Here is a 22608-nt window from a genome sequence, read left to right on the forward strand (position 1 = left end):
ACAAATTTCGTGAGGAAACATAAATCTTTGCGACTCGTTTGTTACCTCCTCAGCTTTTGTAAGGATGTTGGAAATCGTCTCTCCAATGCCTCCAGTTTTTCCTCCGCCTTTAAATCTGCATTCATTGAGTGTACTTCTTACCTTAAATGTCCAGTTTCACCTGAGAAGGAAAGATGGCTAGATTTTGTTAATAATTTTCAAGAATTTTCTAAAGTACCGAAATAACTTGTAGATAATTTCATGTGCATACGCTTTTGAACTTTGTGTTGAAGATGACATCTACTATGTTTGCTAAATTGGTTATGATCATTGGTGCACTAAAAAGATTCATTTTCTTAAAAACTCGCATTACCCTTGATTCTGAATTTTTGTTCATACAAAAAACCTAATCTCTCCCCCTTACCAAAAAAAAAAAACCTAATCTCTCTCTCTCTAGCTTTGAACTTCTTTGCAGTTGGTTATAACTTTCAACTTGTCTCTTTATAACTCATTTATATGAACCTCGTGTTTAAATTTCGGCCACACTCAACTTGATCCCGACCCATCTCTCTTACTTTCGCCTTCCATCCTCAGAAGATGAGTGATTTTATCAGTTCCACGTTCCTAATGCAGCAAGCAAATGAATAAGGGTTAATACCACGAAAAATCTCAAACGGTACACCTGTGACAATTTTACCCCGAATTATTTTTTTGATAAAAAAAACTCTAAACTGGTACACCTGTGATAAATTTACCCCAAACTATTTTTTTGACCACCAAAAACCTCAAACTGATACACATATGACAATTTTGCCCATAACTAATTTTTTAATATTATTTTTTATTTTTCGAATATTTTTTATTTTTATTTATTTTTTTTCCTTCATCTTCAACCTCTGTCCGGTCGCCGGAAGCCGGCGAGGTCAGCCCTGCTAGCCGCTGGCGAGGCTCGACCTCGCCGTTGCAGGGTGAGGCCAACCTCGCCAGTTGCCGGCAAGTTCGAGCCTCGCTAGATTTGGCGAGGGCTAGGCCTTGTCGGCCGCTGGTGAGGCTCAACCTCGCCAGTGTTGGGCGAGGTCGACCTCGCCTCGCCCAGCAACGGCGAGGTCAAGCCTTGCCAGATCTGGCGAGGGCTCGGCGCTGCCGGCTTATGCGCCAGAGGTTGAAGATGAAGGAAAAAAATAAATAAATAAATAAATTTGAAAAATAAAAAATAATATTAAAATTTTAGTTTGGGGTAAAATTGTCACATGTGTACCAGTTTGAGGTTTTTGGTGCTCAAAAAAATAATTCGAGGTAAAATTGTCATAGGTGTACCAGTTTGGGGTTTTTCATGGTATTAACTCAATGAATAATGTATTCGTTTTGTAACACCCCGAGTCTACACTGTGTAATATTGTCCGCTTTGGGCCTACTGACCCTCACGGCCTTGTTCTCAGCACAGTGGAAGCTTGTGTGAAACGTATTTTAAAGCCGTTAAGGTCAGTATACCAAAGCGGATAATATTACATAGTATAGACCCGGGGCATTACACGTTTCACTTCATCTTCGTCAAATACCAGTACCGTTGGTCTATATATATGCATAAGCATATAGCCCTCCAGTTTTTCTTTAGAGTTGACATTTGTGCCTACACTCTCACATATGGCTGAGCTAATAGGAACGGAATCAGATGGGATAGAGTTGAATAGAATCGAATTATCAGAGCTAGGAAGCAGCCTCGGATCATCACTTCTGTAACGACCCGGTCCGACGAGGGCGGGGAGTGATCGCCGGGGCCAGAGGGCCTGGACAAGGAGCGACTCCTGGCAGGCTTTTAGAATGGCGAAGGGAGCAGGAATGAACCGAACTGTGCACCAAACAGGGAGAGAGCGATCCTGATATATATATATATATGTGTGTGTGTGTGTGTGTGTGTGTGTGTGTGTGTGTGTGTGTGAAAACTGGAATTAACTCTTGGAGTTGCCTTTTGACGTAACGGTAATCTTTGCTTTGAAACTCCAAAGTTAAGCGAGCCCAGGCCAGAGCACTACTAGGATGGGTGACCTCTTGGGAAAGTGCCTGCCTGTACGCCAAAGGATAAAATCGTGAGGCTCGGTATGGGACGGATCAAAGCGGATAATACCTCGAGTGAGTTAAATCCAGGGTGTCACAATATGATATCAGAGTGGGACCCCCTCCGGTACGTGTATGTTTCGGGGACGAACCGTGCAGAAGCTGGTGGGCCTGTAACGACTCGGTCTGACGAGGGCGGGGAGTGATTGCCGAGACCAGAGGGCCTGGACAAGGAGCGGCTCCTGGCAGGTTTCTAGGATGGCGAAGGGGGCAGGAATGAACCGAACTATGCACCGAACAAGGGGAAAGCGATCCTGAGATATATATATGTGAAAACTAGAATTAACTCACGGAGGCGCCTTTTGACGTAACGGCAAGCTTTGCTTTGGAACTCCAAAGTTAAGCGAGCCCAGGCCAGAGCACTACTAGGATAGGTGACCTCCTGGCAAAGTGTCTACCTGTACGCCAAAGGATAAAACCGTGAGACTCGGTATGGGACGGACCAAAGCGGATAATATCTCAAGTGAGTTAAATCCAGGGTGTCACAACTTCGGCTTCACGCTTCAAGTATTGGGAGCGCTTCGGCTTTGAGCGCAACAAAAGATGATGTTAACGATGAATATTATCTACAATGGCCTGCCATTGAGTTACCAACTTTGGAGCGGTTGAGGTCATCACTGTTTGATACGGAGAATGACGGAAGGGCAGTTGATGATAAAGGCAAGAAGGTGGTTGACGTCACCAAGCTTGGTGCATTGGAACGTCATTTTTTCGTAGACAAGCTCATCAGGCATATCGAGAATGACAACCTTAATTTGTTGCGAAAGATTAGAGACAGAACAGAAAGGTAAGCCTTTTCTTCTCCCCTTAATAATGGGAGTTGCAAATATAATCAGAAAGTCTAATGGCTAAAGAGTTACCTAAAATACGACAAACCTGTGCGAGCATAAGAGATTTGTGCAGAGCTAAACAGCGTGAGACCCCAAAGTTCATTAACAAACGAAAAAAAGAGAAACACTTCTGTTCATAAAATGCGTTACAATATACATGCTTGCATTTCATCTTGGTCAGAGGCGACATTGTGCCTGATCCATGTTGGCTAACTTATTTGGATGAGGATTTGCTTTCTTCTGGTTTCTATTTCCTCTTCTCTTCCTTAAACTCACCACGCGGATTTTATTTTTCATGTAGTAAGGAAAAAATTGCTGTCGAACTGCTTTCTACAGGGTTGGTGTCAAATTGCCCACCATAGAAGTCAGATATCTGAATTTATGTATTGAAGCAGACTGTGATATAGTTCAAGGAAAGCCCCTGCCCACTCTCTGGAATTCTCTAAAAAGCATGCTTCCTGTAAGTACCTTTCATGTGAAGTAGATTGTAGGAATTCTTGCTAAAACCCTTTTGATTTCTTGCTATCCTCCGTTAATGAAAAGTAGGACTCCAATAAAATGTAAGCCACTCTCGAACGTGAAAGTCTATACCATCAGCACATATATTTGCAAGTTCTTAACTCCTGTCCTCTCGCTTGTAGTCTTTCTTTGGCTACAAATGCGTGTACTTTATTCAAGTATAAAATGAGGCTAAGAAGGTATTAGTCCTCGAAGAGGTAAAAGAAGTGTGGTTGATCATTTCTCATAAGTTTTTTCATCAATACTAGTGCTAATTAGAGGCTATATGTAGGTAAGTGCGGCAAAACCATGTATATCTCCACGTTCTCATTTACCAACACTGTTTTTTTGCTCCCACACCCATTCTTTCATTCCCGATGCTGTAACACTCATCATGTAATATGCTTTATTCTGTACGGAGACTCAACTACACCTAACCATTCTGTGTGCTGCAGAAAAATTTCAACAGGCATCACGTCAAATTACCTTAAACGGCTGCTGCTTCCTACCAATTAACTAATTCAAGTAAACTGTAACTTTTATACAGGCTATTCCTGCAATGCCAGGTTCAAAGTTACGTAAGGCCAAAATCAGCATTGTTAAGGGTGTCAGTGGAATTATAAAGCCTGGAAGGTTTGTCTACAGTTTCATCTCTTCCAATCTCTCTGGATGATCTCTGGAAAATCGAGCCTTACCCTTCTACCTTTAGGCATTAGTGTCTTCAACTATTTCATTCACTTCTAGCTACGGTTGTTTGTATCACCTACACACAATTTAATGTCCGGACTAGGTACTATGCAGTTGTTTCTACCTTTAGTTTTTATGATGAATGATCCAAACGTGACCAAAACCTGACTAGCCACTTATTAGCTAGCAATGAAATTTGTGAGCGGCCTGATTCTTTATATATGAGAGCAGGGTCAATCTTTGGCGATTTACACCGTACTTGCCCACTGTGAATAGCTTTATGAAGGTCGAGAAGCTTGATAGAAACTGTAGTCATAATTATAACCTACTTTTTAATGGGATTGGTTATTGTCCTAACAGTTCTATGATAGAGAGAATCACCAGCTTAATGATATGAAAGTACATGATATTCATTGTGCCTTTTCTGGCCACAGAATGACTCTACTGCTTGGACCTCCTGGATGTGGGAAAACTTCCTTTCTAAAGGCTCTTTCAGGGATTCTAAGCAAATCGCTCGAGGTTTATGCTTGCTCTATGCTCAAGAAAGTCTATGTCAAACTGTACTAGGCTTAACAGCAATACCAACATACAACATGTATGGCTTACAGATGATGAATTAACCAAGACAGAATGAAGCTCAAGAGAACATGTGCTCATCCAAATTCCTCTTTATATGAACAATTAACATCAGTGTCCTTGCAGATGTGGACTCGGCAAGTTTTTATTAAGTAAATATTGAAGCACATTGTGCCATTCTATTTCACGAAAGTGCTTGAAGGGTGCTGAGAAGTGAGAGATAATATGATGTGCACAGATCTTCTTTGCATTTAATAGCTAATTGGGACAGAACTAATTTGTAGTCATTGGTTAGCTAAAGGCACAGAATTTGACGTTGAAACTAAGCTTATTAATTACAGTCAAAACATCGGTGAGCTCTTATTAATCTGTCTTTGATATTCTATGCTGTTCCCTCTATTTTCTGATAGCTCACTGGAGAAATTTCATATAATGGCCACAAGCTTGACGAGTTCATCCCCCAGAAAACGTCTGCTTACATAAGCCAATATGATCAAGAAATTAATTTTGCATAAACTGACTAACCCAATGTAATGGCTAATTTATTTCCGCCATTCCTATCGAATCTTAATACCCAAAACATTAACGCTTCCCGACACTATCCTTAGCTTATTTATTATTTATTTTTAGTTTCTACACCAAAATTCTCACGACTCCACCAAAAATACTAATTTTAGTTGAATTCCCCTATTGTAATTTGCGATTGATACACTTTGAGTCCTTGCCATGTCTACTATCTATTATCTAGTGTCCTCCTAATGGTAAAGCAGAATAAAATTATAATCTTGGTTGCTCAGGGCGAAACAGTTTGCGTGGGCGTAGTTTTTATTTTTAAATAACCACTTAAAGTCTCAAATATATATTGCCACTTCAAGTTGTTACCCGCATTTAATCAATTATATATATATTGGTCGAAATTAATCAATTATATTTCAGTCGGTTCACTTTTTTTTCTTTTTTCTTTTTTTAAATTCTCTTTCTTCCTTCTTCTTCTTGTATTTTTTTCACTTTCCTTTTCACTTTTGGGGAGTCGAATCAGAGAATTTTGAAACAAGAAAGATTGAACCGGTCAGATATTAGAAAGATTCTAATCCAAATATGGAAAGCGTTCGAGACTTAAGGAATCGTAATTTAAAGGGTTAGAGATTCAGTTTACTTTTGAATTATGATTTTATTTCATGATTCACAATGGGTTACGATTTTCGGTCAGATAAGATACTCATAAGTTCCCTATCTTTCCTAAATTTGGAGACTTTACAGCCTGCACCTACTCCATCCGTCGTAGTTAAAAGAAGAAAGAAATCCCAATCCACCAGGATGGAAGATATTTTCCACTTTCGTTACGAGCATCGGAATTACATTGGCAGCCCACCTATAAAAATCAATTCACCATAACTTGAGAAGAAGAAGAAGAAGAAAGAAGAAGAAGAAGAATCAATGATGGTAACTCAAGAGGAGGGGGAGAATGTTGCACCGCCGCTTGAATATGTAAAGGTGATCTTCTTGTTCTTCTTTCTTTAATCAATATTGAAGAATAAACGGTTGCGATGCACAATGAAACTGAGATTGCGTTTGTTTTTTCCTCATCAATTTTGGCGAACTAGGATTGGTTGAGGATGCACTAACCATGAAATACTCATCGATTATCTCTCAACTTTGTTGTTTCAGCCAAAGCCATTACCAATGGAATTCTGGGTATCTAATTTCACACTCCACGAGCTGGTAGAAATCAGTCGCCTCGCGGATCCAACGCTTCAAAAAGTCCCCCACCACGTAAAATTTCTCCGCTTCCTATCATTGTCATTGTCATGTCTTCCTCCTTAAAACTACTTTTAGTTTCATTAATTATGCAATTCTTTAATGCCTTATGTCGAGGCTGTTTAAGCCATCCCCTCTTTGATCGTAGCCATTTATTTACTTCTATCTACACTGAACTGAATTCATTCAACTCTTAGCCAAAATAATTACGAGCGGAAACATATTTCAATTAGAATTTTGAGGCGATAGCTAAAGTCAAAGATGCAATTGCAGATTCTACACGGATTTTTGGAGCGAATGTATAAAAAAGTTAAAGAACAGATGGAAAAGGGAACAACTGATGAGGACTATTTGGCAAAGAAGGGCGAAGAACCGGTCGTTTGTGCTATCTGCTCGGTTCGTGCCGCTCATTCTAAGTCCAATTAGTTCGATTCACTACCTACTGCCTATTCTTATTCTTGTATATCACTTACTTTGTAGGATGAGTGCAAGCATACAGAAGAAAGGGCCAATTTCGATTGTGGACACACATATCATGCCAATTGCATTCTGCCAATCTTGAGGACTAAGGTCAACTCCTGCCTCATTTGTGGACAGGAATTGCACTGCTATTTTCCCGTCGGGGAAGGACAATCAATTGTCTGGTGAGACAATTGCCTATGTTTTCTTAACAAACATTTTAGTCGGATTACTTCGGAAATTAGTTCCCATTGTAGCATCCTTATACAAAAGGAAGCATTCTATCATATGAATTATATCAATTATCTATACCGGTACAATGTTGTTATTATCTATTCATACAAAGTCACGGCCCCGCATCCAATCGTTCTTGCATGCAATGAAAATAGACACATCTTATTATCCTTTTATCACAGCAAATCAAAAGGAGACAATCTGAGTAGCTATAACACGGGATAATAGGGAAGTCACGAAAGTGCATTTAGGTCCTAAAACTTTCAAAATGTGCAATCTAAGTTCTAAAACTTTGAAAAAGTGCAATCAATAAAAGATCTTGATTTGACTAATTTGACAAATTTTAGGACTTGATTACACTTTCTAAGTTTTAACTTTTGTAACATGTTTTAAGACTGCAAACTAGTGAATTGTACAATATTAATGCGAATACAAATTTCTTTCTAAGAAGATTGTATATACTTCTCGAAGAACAAAACATATTCAATATTGCTACGGAGGAGTAGAGGGGGATCCTCTGGCTATCCATTTATATTCACGTTTGAACGAATGGAACGGGTGGAATGCCTGCAATCCTTGATGTGCGCATTCAAGCGATTAGGAGATTATGCAAATCAATGATACAATATAACAATCAGCACAGCCAGGTTCTCAATTACTATCAGATTTGTAATTCTCAAAAATATATTATCCGGGGCAATAGAATCTCTCGATCGGACTTATAAATATTTGATATAAAGTTTCCGAATGATGAAGAACAACATCCAGATTTTTAAACATGACCCGGCATAGCCAGATAAATCACGAAAAGAATTTATGAAACAAATAAGTCGATCATTTCAAAGAAGCCAAATCTGATCATCGTGACATCCAAATTCCAAGCCAAATCCTTTCACACACTTCTTTTATTTTTTGGGTTATTGTCACGAAAAATCTCAAACTGGGACACCTGTGATAAATTTACCAAAAACTAATTTTTTGACTACAAAAAACCCCAAATGGTATATCTTTGACAATTTTACCCTCCGTTAGTTTCTGTTAAATTTTACTGTCAAATTTTTGAGTTTGATGACATATGGCAGTTGACAGGTATACCAGTTTGGAATTTTGCCCTCCATTTGTCACAGATATACCAGTTTGTGATTTTTCGTGATATTAATTCAATTTAACTGATGATAAATTTGTCACAAACGTACAAGTTTAAGATTTTTTGTGGTCAAAAAATTAGTTTTGAGTAAATTTGTCACATGTGTACCAATCTAGGGTTTTTGGTGGTAAAAAAATTTGTTTGGGATAAATTTGTTATGGGTATACCAGTTTGGGGTTTTTTGTGGTATTAACGTTTTTTTTTTTTGTCGAAAGCATCACACACTTCAATGGACGTAAAATTACAAACTTTTTCCCAATTGGACCAATCCCTATTAGGTTACTAGTAGTAATATAAAAAGCCTTATCGCTCATACTATGTGCTCCAAGGATCAAGTAGATCGGACAAATCGCAAAATATTATAAGAAACAATGTTGGTTCCTATTGCCTCAGAGATAATTACAAGATAAAATCAAACCTCAACAAAGTGCAACAAAACAACCTGCAAGTATCGATCATGCCTCATGCTATTAATATTGCACACGGAGAGGCATATTCGTGCGAAAGAACGAAAAGTAACCGATCAATAGTCAACTAGAAAAAATATATATGCATGGATGGCATACTAAAGTGGCAGATTCTCTATTTCCTTATGCAAAAAAGGCTCTTCAATTCAAAAAACAATAGAAACCATAAAAAGCAACACAAGAAGTATTATAAGTAGTAGACCACATCACACATTTCACTCGGATATAAGGTTTTAGACTTCTTCCCAACTCAACCGATCCCTATTAGGTTACAAGTAGTTCTATAAAAGCTGAATTGCCCTTAATATGATGCTTCAAACATCAAGTAAATCAGACAAACCGCAAACTGTCATCGAAAACGATGTAGCTTCCTACTGCCTCAAAGGTAATTACATCACACACTTCACTCGACAAAAAGTTATAAACTTTTTACCAACTCGACCAATCCCTATTAGGTTACTAGAATTAGTACAAAAACCTTATCACCCCTATGTGCCTCAGGGATCAAGTAGATTAGACGAACCGCAAAATGTCATAAAAAACAATGCTGCTTTCTAAAGCCTAAGAGGTAATTACAAGATGAAATCGAAGCTCAACAAAATAGAAGATATACGAAACCTCAAAATAGCCTTCAAGTATGGATGATGCCTCATGATAATCATATTGCACATGGAGAGGCATATTCGTGTGAAAGAGCGAAAAGCAACCGATCAATAGTCAATAGAAAAAAAAAATGTAGATATGGACGGCAAATAGCAATGGAAACCGTAAAAAGTAACATAAGCAATATAAAAACAGTACCGGACCAAATCACACAGTCCATGGTAACATTTTGCAGGCTTTTCTTTGAATTGCTTTCGTACTTGTAAAAATTGCACCCAAAAGCATTTGTGGGTCTTTAGAACTACCTTCATAGAGCCCCATTTTAACTTCTACCCTGCGTGCGATTTGAGTGGATTATATGTGAAAATTTGAAACTTAGGACACTGGATAAATGAAGATAGATGCCTTCTACTCCTTATAAGTATTGTTTTTTGCTTCATTCTTAATAAAGCGCGCTACAATTTAGACGCCGCTTTATTAAATAGAGATGTTTTTCCATCAAATATTAGGAGAATTGATTATGTAACTCCTATGATCATAATTATTCCTTACCATGATTTATAATATTCATAAACTTTCTAAATGCTTTTGAATGTGTGTGTTTTTTAAAGTAAATTTAGTTAATATGTTGTGCTATGGAGTATGACTTTACTTTTTACTTTATTTTGAAGTTATGTTTTGATTTATAATAAATCCATAACTCACTTGTATGATTTCATTTATTAAATACGATACTTGTCCTGTCTCGATGCTCCCATTCTTCATGCAATAGCTCTTGTTTGCCTATACTTGTCTTTGCGGTTCTTTTCAGTCTCCTTTCTCGATTTTCGGTAAAATTGCCAACTTTGTGTGGAAAAATTAACGGCCTTTTGAGGGATTTGATGATGGGTCAAATTAAAATCTCGGGAATTCGAAGTCCCATTGTCAAGGGGTTGGAAGCAGAGAAGGTGAATATCCTTGAAAGTGACTGTAGATCTATCACTTGGAAACTGTGTCACGCGAAGATATTTTCGTTTTTTTGGCTGCAAAGATATGGTGATGGATATCATCAGAAGGGAGAAGGGGGCAGGAATCTTTCCAGATCCTGATATAGATACTTACGCGAAGGTACCTTTAGTGACATTCTCCAACTTTCTTCTCTCTACGTGCAATTTGAGTCTCCTGTTTTGTCTCTGGAAAAAAAGCCAATTTCAATGTCAGTATTGAATCCTTCCTAGAAGCTGAGAAGTTGCAAATTATAGTTTGGTTGTTCTATTGGAAGACAAGTTTGTGACTTTCGCACCATATCATATAAAAGGGGATATAAACGGATTTCCCCGCACGACAAGTTGTAGTTTGTAACTGTTGAGCATTGGGTAACAGAGGGTTGCTGCCTAGTTAAGGAAGCAATCTTTGATCACCGGGATGGCCATGATGTAACATCGGTACTAATTGGTTCTTAGCCTGGTTACTGGAAGTTCCACTTTGTTTGAGTGTGGTAAAACCAGGTGGTTAATAGTTGCAGACTCTATTGAAACACGAATCATTAAAATCACGACATTGGCTACCTGGTTAAGGAATGGAATGTTTGGGCTAATAGTTCCACTTCTAGAACTCGTGTCGGACAATAATCATGCCTTATGTGGCACCGACACGTTAAAATGGCCAATGTGTCGGACACGTCAACACGAGTGGACACGCTTCCGACACGCGATCAACACGGTGTCAGATTTCCGACACGAAATCAACTCTCCGGACACGCCTCCGACACGCGAGTCCGGCGTGTCCGAAGAGTAAATTTGTAAAAAAATAAAAACAGAGAACAATAAATGGCGTCGACCTCCAAATTAGGGCTAAAACACGATTACCTCTTTACTTCTCTGTTCGACCGACGAACTCCCGTCCTCCGCGCCGCTCGCCGCTCCCTCTCCCGCTCCCGCTCCCGCTAGCCGGTCGTGCTCGCGGCTTGCGCTCGCCGCTCGCCGCTCGTGCTCGTGCTCGCCGCTCGCGCTCGCTGCTCGCCGCTCGCCGCTCTCTCTCCCGCTCGCGCTCGCCGCTCGCTGCAGGTACACCTCTCTGTTTCGAAAGAAATTGTGGTGGCTGGGAACTGGGAAGAAGGGAGAAGTCGGGGAAGGGAGCGTGTATGGGTGGGTTGGGGGAAAAGGAAAAAGTGGTGGGGTAGGTCAGATGGGTGGGCTGCGTCTTTTTTTCTAATGGGGAGGTCAGATGGATGGGGAAAAGAAATTGTGGTGAGCTGCGTCTTTTTTTCTTATTAAGAGCTGTGGTAGGTCATTTTATAATTGTGGTGGCCTGATTATTATTAGATATGTCATTCTATAATTCTGGTAGGTCATTCTATATTTGTTGATGATGCCCTTGCCCTTACTTACTGCTTATTGATTTGGGTGAATCTAATATATAGATATTGGTATTGTGATGGTATTTTTTGTAGAATGACCTCAAGCAAGGGTAGCACTTCTTGTACACAAGCGCTTACATCTACCGATGAAGATTCGAATAAACCACTATGGAGGTATGTCACTAAGCTAGCTGCTCGTAGTGATGCGGGAGGCAATTTGTCTTGGAAATGCAACTTTTGCGAAAAAGATTTTACGAGTTCATATACGAGAGTGAGGGCTCATTTGTTGATGATCAGTGGAAAAGGAATTGGAAAATGTGGAAAAGTAACAAGAAATGATCTTTTGGAGATGGAAAGATTAGAGGAAGAGGTCAATACTAAATTAGCGAGTCTTGCGCCTAAAAATGTACATTTGCCCCCTTCTAGTGTTTCAATTAGTGGTGGTGGTGGTGGATCTATTAGTGGGGTGGATTTATACTCTAGAAAAAGGAAGATTGGAAGTGGGAGTGAAGGATCACTTGAGCATGCATTCAACATGGGTCAACGGGAACATTTAGATTATGAGATTGCTAGGATGTTTTATTCGGGAGGCTTGCCGTTTAACCTAGCAAAGAACCCTTACTTTATATCCGCTTTTACTTATGCCGCTAATCATAATCTTGCGGGGTATGTACCACCGAAATACAATTTGTTGAGGACCACTTTGTTGCAAAAGGAGAAGGCAAATATTGATGGGTTGTGTGCAACTATTAGAAACATGTGGAAGGAGAAGGGTGTAAGTATTGTGAGTGATGGATGGAGTGACTCACATAGGAGATCACTTATTAATTTTATGGCGGTGTCGGATGGAGAACCTATGTTTATAAAGTCGGTTGATTGTTCGGGAGAAACAAAGGATATGCATTTCATTTTTAACTTATTCAAAGAAGTGATCAATGAAATTGGGCATGAGAAAGTGGTCCAAGTGATCACGGATAATGCTTCAAATTGTAAGGGCGCGGGACAACTCATTGAGCAAGAATTTCCATCCATTATTTGGACGCCTTGTGTGGTGCACACTCTTAATCTTGCTTTGAAGAACATTTGTGACCCAAAGAATACGGAGACCAATCATGAAGTTTATTTGGAATGTAGTTGGATTTCCGAGATTGTTTCGGAAGTTATGCAAATCAAACATTTCATCATGAACCATTCCATGAGGTTAGCAATATACAATGAGTTTGTTAACTTGAAGTTGCTTTCCATAGCGGATACACGTTTTGCTTCAATGATTGTGATGCTTAGGAGGTTTAAGTTAATCAAAAGTGGTCTTCAAAGCATGGTTATTTGTGACAAATGGAATATCTATCGAGATGATAATCAAGGGAGGGCTAAGTTTGTCAAGGAGAAGGTGTTGGATGATTTTTGGTGGAATTTAATTGATTATATACTTTCCTTCACGGCTCCTATTTATGATATGCTTAGAATTTGTGACACCGACAAGCCTTGTCTTCACTTAGTTTATGACATGTGGGATTCAATGATTGAAAAAGTGAAGAGAGCTATATATGAACATGAAGTGAAAAGGCTAAATGAGCAGTCTACATTTTATGAGGCAGTTCATACAATTCTTATGGATCGTTGGACTAGAAACAACACTCCACTTCATTGCTTGGCACATGCCTTGAATCCTAGGTAAGTTCTAAAATTGTATGAGATTATTACTTTATTAGTTGTTCTTTATTTGACATGATAATATAATACTCCTTTTACTTATTATGGTTTTCTATTTTTATTTTATTAAATAAGGTACTATAGTTATCAATGGCTCAACGAAGATTCTTCTCGAGTTTCTCCATACAAGGATAACGAGATCATCCAAGAAACAAAAAAATGCTTTAGGAAATACTTTCCTAACTTGGAGGAGCGCACCAAGGTGAATTTGGAGTACGCAGATTTTGCGTACACAAATGGGGAGTTTAAAGAATTTGATTCCGTTCACAGTCGGTATTCTATGGATCCTAAGGCTTGGTGGGTTATTCATGGTGCAAGTGCACCTATGCTTCAAAGCTTAGCCTTAAAGCTTCTTGCACAACCTTCTTCTTCATCATGTGCCGAGAGGAATTGGAGTACTTACTCCTTTGTGCACTCGATGAGGAGAAATAGAATGACTCCAAAACGTGCGGAAGATTTGGTTTTCATTCATAGCAACCTACGTCTTCTATCAAGAAAAAGCCCACAATATGCACAAGGAGAGACCAAGATGTGGGATATTGGTGGAGATGCATTTGACACGTTTGAAGATGTGGGAGTGCTTGAAGTTGCGAATCTTTCACTTGATGAGCCGGAGATGGAATGTGATGTTTTTTCAGAAGAAGTGTAATGTAGATGCATGACTTGGTATATTTGATGGTGAAATGTGGATGGTTTTTTGTTTTTTGACTTATTGTTAAATGTTGAATTTAATGGGACAAACATTTTTAGATAGTGTTATGTATTGGAATATGAGAACATGAATTTTGAGGAGAAGTTTGCATATCGCATATACTCTGAATCCCTAATTGAATTTGTAAATGTGCTTCTTTCGATGGATGAGTTTACGGAACCTAAACTAGTCAAGTTCATCTTTTTATTGGAACTTAATGGTTTTATGGGTTATAATAAACCAATTGTTTTTTGTCATTATGGTATATTTAATTATTAAAAATATATATTTAATATACGTGTCCCAACGTGTCGGAAAATGGTATTTTTTGAGAATTGACGTATCGCGTGTCGTGTCGTGTCGCGTGTTGCGTGTCGGTGTCGGTGCAACATAGGCCTTCTTTACCAGGCAATTGCACTCAAAGGACTTAAAAGTACCCTTCACACAGACTATATTTTAAAAGTAAGTTCTTTTGACTGAGTTGACAGTTAATTAGTTTGTTGTACCTCAAATGTTCAACAGAAACTTCTATTTCTATCTCTTCTTCACAGATCCTAGGGCTGGATATCTGTACTGACACATTGGTGGGAGATCCCATGAGAAGAGGCATATCAGAGGGTCAAAAGAAGAGATTGACTACAGGTAATAGAAAGACAATGCTGGCAGTTGCAGCAAATCTCAAAGAATAAACTTCCATTTGATTGGAGAAACGATGTTTCACTGTCATTTCAGAGCTTGACTACTTGAAATCCCAAAATCTTATCTGACAAGTCAACTTTCTGGTAAAATTGTATAGCGGAGATGATTGTTGGCCCAAATAAAGCTCTATTAATGGACGAAATTACAAATGGCTTGGACAGTTCAACGGCCTTTCAGATTGTTTCTTGTCTTCAGCAACCAGCACTTTTAACAGATGCCACTATACTGGTTTCGCTTCTTCAGCCTGCGCCAGAAACATATGATCTTTTTGATGACCTTATTCTGATGGTTGAAGGGAAAATTGTGTACCAAGGCCCTCGTGACCAAGCTCTGAAGTTTTTTGAGGATTGTTGATTCAGGTGTCCTGAAAGAAAAGGGGTTTCCGATTTCCTCCAAGAGGTAGTAAAAACTAAACAGATTGTGCACTACAAGTTAGCTTCTTTTGTTGACCTTTTGTTATGTTGCCTGCTGACATGCAGCTTATGTCTAGAAAAGACCAAGCACAATATTGGCAGCATCCTGAGCTACCATACAGTTACATATCGGTTGATATGTTCTGTAAAAAGTTCAAAGAATCTTTTTGTGGGATGAAGCTAGATCAGGAGCTTTCAGACATATTTGATAGGTCCAAAAACCACAAAAATGCTCTTTCTTTAAACGTGTACTCTCTGTCCAAATGGGAATTTCTTAGAGCATGCACGGCGAGGGAACTTCTTCTTGTGAGCAGAAATTCTTTTATCTATGTTTTCAATTCAGTACAGGTCAGAATAAGCTCTCATACATCTACAGAAGCTATTATATAGCTCTTTCAATATTCATGCCAATTATAATCTAGTTTCTAATCTATCTCCCTGATTCCATGTGTATAAAGGAACTTTAGAAGTTAATTAATGTTGTTTCATCATGCAGCTCATTTTCATTGCGTTTATTACTATGACTGTATTCTTGCGGACGCAGATGGGAATAGATGCATTTCATGACAACTACTATATGGGCACTCTGTTTTACGTGCTAGTTATCCTCCTCACCAATGGATACCCGGAATTGGCAATGACCGTTTCAAGGCTCGCAGCCTTCTATAAACAAAAGGAGCTGTACTTTTACCCTGCTTGGGCTTATGCAATTCCACCATTTATACTGAAACTTCCTCTTTCACTGCTGGAATCTGTGGTTTGGACATCTCTTACATATTATGTGATAGGATACAGTCCTGAGGTAGGCAGGTAAGTTCTAACATGAGAGTTCTTCATTTTATGACCTTTAATAACCTTTTTCAATATCATCCATAAATTATACTACCATTTCACTCATTAGCCATGACTTCTTTTGTTATCTGCTTATTTATGCGGGTTCTTCCACCAATTAATACTTCTTTTCTCTTTGCACTTGTCCTCAGTATCCATGTTCCGTTTTCTGGCCTCAATCTTTCAAACTGTGGTTGCTTCTACCGCAGCTGGTAGTGTGGCGTTTCTAATTTTGATGCTATTTAGCGGTTTCATCATCCCAAAACGTAAGGATGTTAGAATCTCTATTCCCTTTGATTTTGGATAAATAAGCGAGGCTTAAAATTCCCTTTGTCTGCTGCAGCCTCTATGCCTGCTTGGTTGAAGTGGGGTTTCTGGGTCTCTCCACTAACATATGGAGAAATCGGACTTTCTGTCAATGAATTTCATGCTCCACGATGGCAAAAGGTGAGAGCCTTGTAGAAGTGACAAGAAGTATTTGGCTCCTGTAAGCGGTGAATACAAGAATTCACTTTAGTTGCAGAATCACTCAACCTATTTATTTCTAGAAAAGTATTTTGACATGCTAGTGCTATTGGTTAGCTAAACCAGCTTGGCTAGTAGATATTATTTTGTTTGTGGTGCTCTGAGTATGATGACAAGATATGAGACGAGCTGTTTATAAATCAGAGGGCCTCAGTTCACATATAGATGTTGACAATCTTTAAATCCTATGATCTCATTCTTGTAATTTCTCTGTGTTGACTTCTTGCCTTAAATCAGAGTCTCATTGATGATCATTATCTCATCCAGTACTAAACTCTGATACAACGCAATTACCGGAGCAATGATCATATCCTATGATCTCATTCTTGTAATTTGGGTACTCGTATTCTTTTGGGAACAAAAAATCCTTTCCTTATGACGTAGTGGGTACAACTTTGTAATCCAAAGGCAGAACTAACTTCCTCTGCTTTTCTCAATGCATTTTAAATTGTTTTAGCTTACATAACCCATAGATTTAACCAACTTCATCTTTTGATGCAATCGGACTTGTTCTTGCTTTAAATGCATATTCACGGATATTGTCATCAAACACTACAATAGGGCATGCAACCCTTGAAAGCCGAGGACTAAACTTTGATGGGTATCTCTTTTGGATATCAGTTGATGCCTTATTGGGGTTCACCTTACTGTTCAACATCGGGGTCACCTTGGCCTTAAGTTTCTTGAAGTGTAAGTTTGTAATTTCTGCATCTGGGCTTCACTTTGTGGCGCATTAGTGCCAAGGATGTTCCTAAATCACTTTAAAACTTGCAGCTCGGGGATCATCGCGTGCTATTATTTCACGTGAAAAATACTTGCATAGACAAGATTCTGATGACAGCATAAAGCATGGAGAGCCAAAGACAGTTTCAGCTGAACCTATGCAGACAAAAAATGGTCGAGTCCTAAATTCTTCCTTGGCCCATTGTAGTCCCCCAATAATTAGCTTGGATGTTCCTTTAATTATTGTTAAACTGGCTTCTTTTCTGCGTGAACAGGCAGGATGGTTTTACCTTTCGCAGCATTGACGCTCGTGTTTAAAGATGTGCAATACTACATACACTCCTGTGGTAACCGTTAGAACATTTCTTTTATCTTGAAGTTGCAAGATTGAGCCTTTCAGATCCATTAAATGGTGTTGTCTCTTCTCACTACATTCTTCCTTGGGATTTTCAGGAAATGAGAAAACGAGGAGTCACACGGGAAAGACTGCAACTTCTCTCTAATATCACTGGTGCATTCAGACCTGGTGTTCTTACCGCATTGATGGGTGTGCGCGGAGCTGGGAAAACTACCCTTATGGATGTCCTTTGTGGGAGAAAAACTACCGGCTATATTGAAGGAGAAATAAAAGTTGGTGGTTATCCCAAGGTTCAAGAAACATTTGCAAGAATCTCTGGTTACTGTGAGCAAACGGACATACATTCCCCACAAATCACTGTGGAATAGTCTGTCCTATTTTCCGCTTGGCTTCGTTTAGATCCTCAGATTGACTCAAAACGTAAAACAGTAAGATTACACTCCTGGCTTCTAATAATTTGCCATTGTTCCGCAATTATCAAAACGATCATGAATTGCCCGTGTAGGAATTTGTCAATGAGGTCCTGGAGACAATTGAGCTTGATGGAGTAAAAGATTCTTTGGTGGGCATACCTGGTATTAGTGGTCTATCCACAGAGCAACGAAAACGACTTACCATCGCTGTAGAGCTTGTTGCAAATCCTTCCATAATCTTTATGGATGAGCCTACAACAGGACTTGATGCTAGAGCCGCTGCAATTGTCATGCGAGTAGTGAAGAATGTAGTTGATACAGGAAGAACAATAGTTTGCACCATCCACCAACCCAGCATTAATATATTTGAGGCTTTTGATGAGGTAAAGTGGGTTAATACATGCGTACATAAATAACAGGAAATAATAACGTCGATCAGTTGGCTTTCTTCCAGCATGCTAAAACGTTTAGATGAATAGGATGCATATGGATCACAAGAGAAGATAATGGTAAGGATTGAATCACTATGAGCAGAATCTTATTATTTTTTCCCATTAGATAACGGCAACTATTGAATCACTAAGAGCAGAATCATATTTTAATTTATTCCGACTAGATAAAATGTTAAGACAAGCCTCATATTATCTGGTAATTTCTTGTGCAAAACTTCTGAGTAATTCTGATTAGATTTTCGAAGGCCTAATCTCTCTCTCTCTCTCTCTCTCTCTCTCTCTCTCTGAGCAGTTGCTTTTATTAAAAACTGGTGGACAGCCGATTTACTCAGGACCTTGGGACATAACTCAAGAAAAATTATAGACTACTTTGAGGTCAGTTTGATGCACAAACATGAAGATTTGAGAATTTCTTCCATTCCTTGTAATTTTACTACCCGAATCTCATTAAAGATACTGATAATAATTAATATCTATAAAACCCAACTTCTGTTGGACACAGTATTCCAGGGGTGCCAAAGATTAAAAGCAACTACAATCCGGCTACGTGGATGCTAGAGGTGACTTCTACCTCAGCTGAAGCTGAACTCGGCATTGATTTTGCTCTACTATACAGGGACTCGAGAATACATGAGTGAGTTCATCCTCTGCTACTCAATAAAAGTGTGTGCTGGATGATTGTCTGAGATGGTCCATTATATTACAATACATTGAAGTTATCCTGCCATTTTCTATCATAATCAAGACACGGCAATGGTTTCTTTAATCTTGTCCTTCAGACTGTATAGGCTCCTGGAGTCTAAGATTTTAAATTGAGGGAGTTGATATGCTATATTTATGATAAGCAGACAGCTTTATATCTTGACCTTACTTTTCCAGGGTTTCTGGTTGTCTTCAAAGTTAACTAGTGTTCCTGCTCCGATCTCCCCTTAGATAACAGATGTGCAGTTTGATCAATCTGTGGACAGAATTCATTTTTATACGACCTAGTGTTGTTTTTGCTTCCAGGACCAACAAAGAGCTTGTAAAGCAGTTGAGCACTCCACCTCCCGGTACTACTGACTTGCACTTCTCCTCCCGATTCTCACAGAACAGGTGGGGACAATTCAAGTCATGTCTCTGGAAGCAGTACTTGTCCTATTGGAGAAGTCCTCCTTACAACTTGATGCGTACCCTCCACACGATTGCTGCGTCTTTACTCTTTGGGGTACTGTTCTGGAATCAAGGGAAGAAACTGTGAGTAACTTTCACTCCCGGTTAATTTGAGACTTGAGTCTGCTGGAGTTCTGGAGTACATGTCTCTGGTCTTGTTAGTTTTTAATCTTAAACAAGGAAGAACTAGTAAAAAAGTGTATATCCTCTAAGTGGTCAAATATTTGGCTAGGTTTTGCCATAATCAAATTTTCCAATGGTTGGCACAAATAGCTAGCACATATTCAGTCATATAAGTTCATGTAACTTTTTGACTTGTTAGAATTAAGAGACTGGCATGTTTGACTCCATATATTTTCATTGCCAGAAGCAACCCGCAGAACGTATTCAGCATATTTGGTTCAATGTATGTAGCCGTGATATTCTTGGGCATAAACAACTGCTCATCATCACTACAGTATGTTGCTACAGAACGGACAGTCATGTATCGTGAGAGATTTGCAGGGATGTACTCTTCATGGGCATTTTCACTAGCACAGGTACGGAAATCTGGGAAGCTGATTGAGTTGGTTACCCTAGTAGTTAATTGTGATTCAACCTTCTTAAAAGATGCGCAAATCTAGTTCAATTGAATGATCAAAGTTCTTCACATGTTTAAAGACCCATAAGCAAAAGTAAAACAATTTAATCAGATTATCGTGCTATGCTGATTTCATGGGTTGTTGTTGAGATACCGTATATACTAGTTCAAGCTATTTCATTTGGGATCATCACCTATCTGACGATTGGTTATTTGAGGTCAGTGCACAAGATTTTCTGGTACTTCTTTGTCATGTTCTGCTCATTGCTGTCATTCAATTACTTCGGAATGCTGCTCCTGTCCCTGACACCAAATTTGATGGTGGCTGCAATTCTACAATCTGCCTTCTACGCAAATTTTAATCTTTTTGCTGGGTTTTTTATCCCAAAACCGGTAAGCTTCCCGTGTTGTTTACTGTAGTTTGATATGAATTTTTATTTTCTTAACTCTTTTCACGAACATTTTGTCCATGTTTTTTTCTTTGTATATGCACAGTTCCTAATTATGAAGTTCGTGAATCTTACGAGATTTATATATGCGTGTATCAACAACTACTACATTAAAACTATCCCCTACATCTCAAAAGTAAGTGCTTGGGGAATTAATAGTGCCTTATTATCATTGTTGCAGAAAATTCCAAACTGGTGGATCTGGTTGTATTATGTGTGTCCAACATCGTGGGCACTTAATGGTATGCTAACTTCACAGTATGGAGATATTCATAAGCAAATAACGGTATTTGGAGAAACCAAAACAGTGGCGGCCTTCTTGAAGGATTATTTTGGATTTCAGCATGATCAATTGTATGTTGTGGCCATCATCCTCGTTGCCTTTCCGTTTGTTCTAGCAACTCTTTTCGCATACTGTATAGGGCGCTTCAACTTCCAGAGAAGGTGACGTCATATTTCTCTGTTAGTATCACAGTGTAAAACTTAGTTGTACAATCCTCAAAACTAGCCCAATGAAGCGAATTGGTTTTTTGTGACAATGGAATGGCTGCATTCAAACGGTTAGCATTCTGGACTTATAAGTGTACTTGTTTCAGTATGGCCAATATCTAAAAGCTTAGAGGAGGATTCATTGTTAGACAGTCTGGAGGACAATCTCTCCAAGTTCCTGGAACTCTCTGTCCTTGCCAATTTGTGATGACGAAGGAGAGTGGGAGTGCATCTCTTGGCTTCGGGCCTTATTGGGTCTCTGACTGTTATATTGGTTTCAACAACAGAGGCACTTTTCCAATTCTCGAGCTTAGAGAAACCAAAGTATGGCATCTTTGATTATCATGTTCATGCCAAACATCCATGTCTTTGTGATAAAAAAAGAAGTCCGAATCCATCATAATGCACAGACAAAACCAAAACTAACTAAAGCAACTACTTGTCCGAGCTTGAAAAGAAAATCTCAAATAAAAGATAAGGCTACCTTATGTATAATAAATTCAATGATTACAAGACACTCTAAGGATGAAACTTAGAGCTCACTCATATGCAGAAACTCATTGTTTGCGACGCAATGAAGACAGACATGCAAGTAGAACAGGCCAAAAATAGGATGTGCAATAACATTCTCAGGACTCCATCGCAACACCACATCCACAGACAGTGGCACACAAGTTACCAGGTTTCAAGTAGTAGAATTTGCACAGGGATTACTATGAACATAGAAAGAAAAATATAAAAAGGGGCTTTACGTTGTCATCTCAAGAAAAACAGAAGACCGTTCACCATTAGATGTTTAATCAGAGTAACCACTGCTTGTCAGGCAATTGTGCCAATATCTCATTGCTCTAATTAAGCTGTACTTGTTGAGCAATTTGAAGTGTGCATGGTCTGTAAATTACAAACATCATGGACAAATGATTTGAGGCTAATTTTGCTGCAAATGCACTGCCCTCATAACATTTCCATTGTCACTGTTCAATTTCTTTTGGTAACTGCTGCTCTACACTTCAATATAGAGGCACAGGTTTGCTAATTACAGTATGGCTACAAATATCATGGGCAGACATAGAACCTTAACATCTCACTTGTTACCTCCTCAACTTTTTCAAGGAATTGCTGCAAATTGTCTCTCCAATGCCTCCATTTTTTCCTCCTTTGCCTTCAAAGCTGCTATTCGTTGAGTACACTTCTTCCCTTAAACGTTCAATTTCTTGACGTAGTTTTGTAACAGAGGGGCCCTCTCCTGTCAGCTCCAGTTTCACCTGAGAAGAAAAGATGGCCAACAGATGACTAGATCGTCAGATCGTCCGCCGTGACAATCAAAAGAAAAAGAAAAGACCAATCAGGAAATTAAGCATAAGGTTGTCGTTTTGAGTGAGTTGTCAATGTTACATTGCCGGCCGTGACACATAAGACTGTTAACGAT

General features: G+C 39.0%; 2 protein-coding genes and 1 pseudogene across 2 annotated transcripts; all 3 read left to right on the forward strand.

Moving 5' to 3' along the window:
- Positions 1-1623: 1623 nt before the first annotated feature.
- LOC115694592 (pleiotropic drug resistance protein 3-like) lies at positions 1624-21161 on the forward strand (annotated as a pseudogene).
- LOC130137745 (uncharacterized) lies at positions 6091-7230 on the forward strand. The gene is made up of 4 exons (XM_056309745.1): positions 6091-6179; positions 6354-6458; positions 6717-6839; positions 6924-7230. The coding sequence occupies exons 1-4, from the start codon at positions 6123-6125 to the stop codon at positions 7089-7091; spliced, it is 453 nt and encodes a 150-aa protein (XP_056165720.1). The 5' UTR covers positions 6091-6122; the 3' UTR covers positions 7092-7230.
- LOC115694594 (uncharacterized) lies at positions 10979-14270 on the forward strand. The gene is made up of 2 exons (XM_030621684.2): positions 10979-13365; positions 13480-14270. Exons 1-2 carry the CDS (start codon positions 11786-11788, stop codon positions 14051-14053), a joined length of 2154 nt encoding a protein of 717 aa, XP_030477544.2. The 5' UTR covers positions 10979-11785; the 3' UTR covers positions 14054-14270.
- Positions 21162-22608: the final 1447 nt, after the last annotated feature.

Source organism: Syzygium oleosum, unplaced genomic scaffold (assembly GCF_021117445.2).
Source record: "Syzygium oleosum isolate NSW1041296 unplaced genomic scaffold, Sole_v2.1 Sole_v2.03, whole genome shotgun sequence".
NCBI classification, from domain to species: domain Eukaryota; kingdom Viridiplantae; phylum Streptophyta; class Magnoliopsida; order Myrtales; family Myrtaceae; genus Syzygium; species Syzygium oleosum.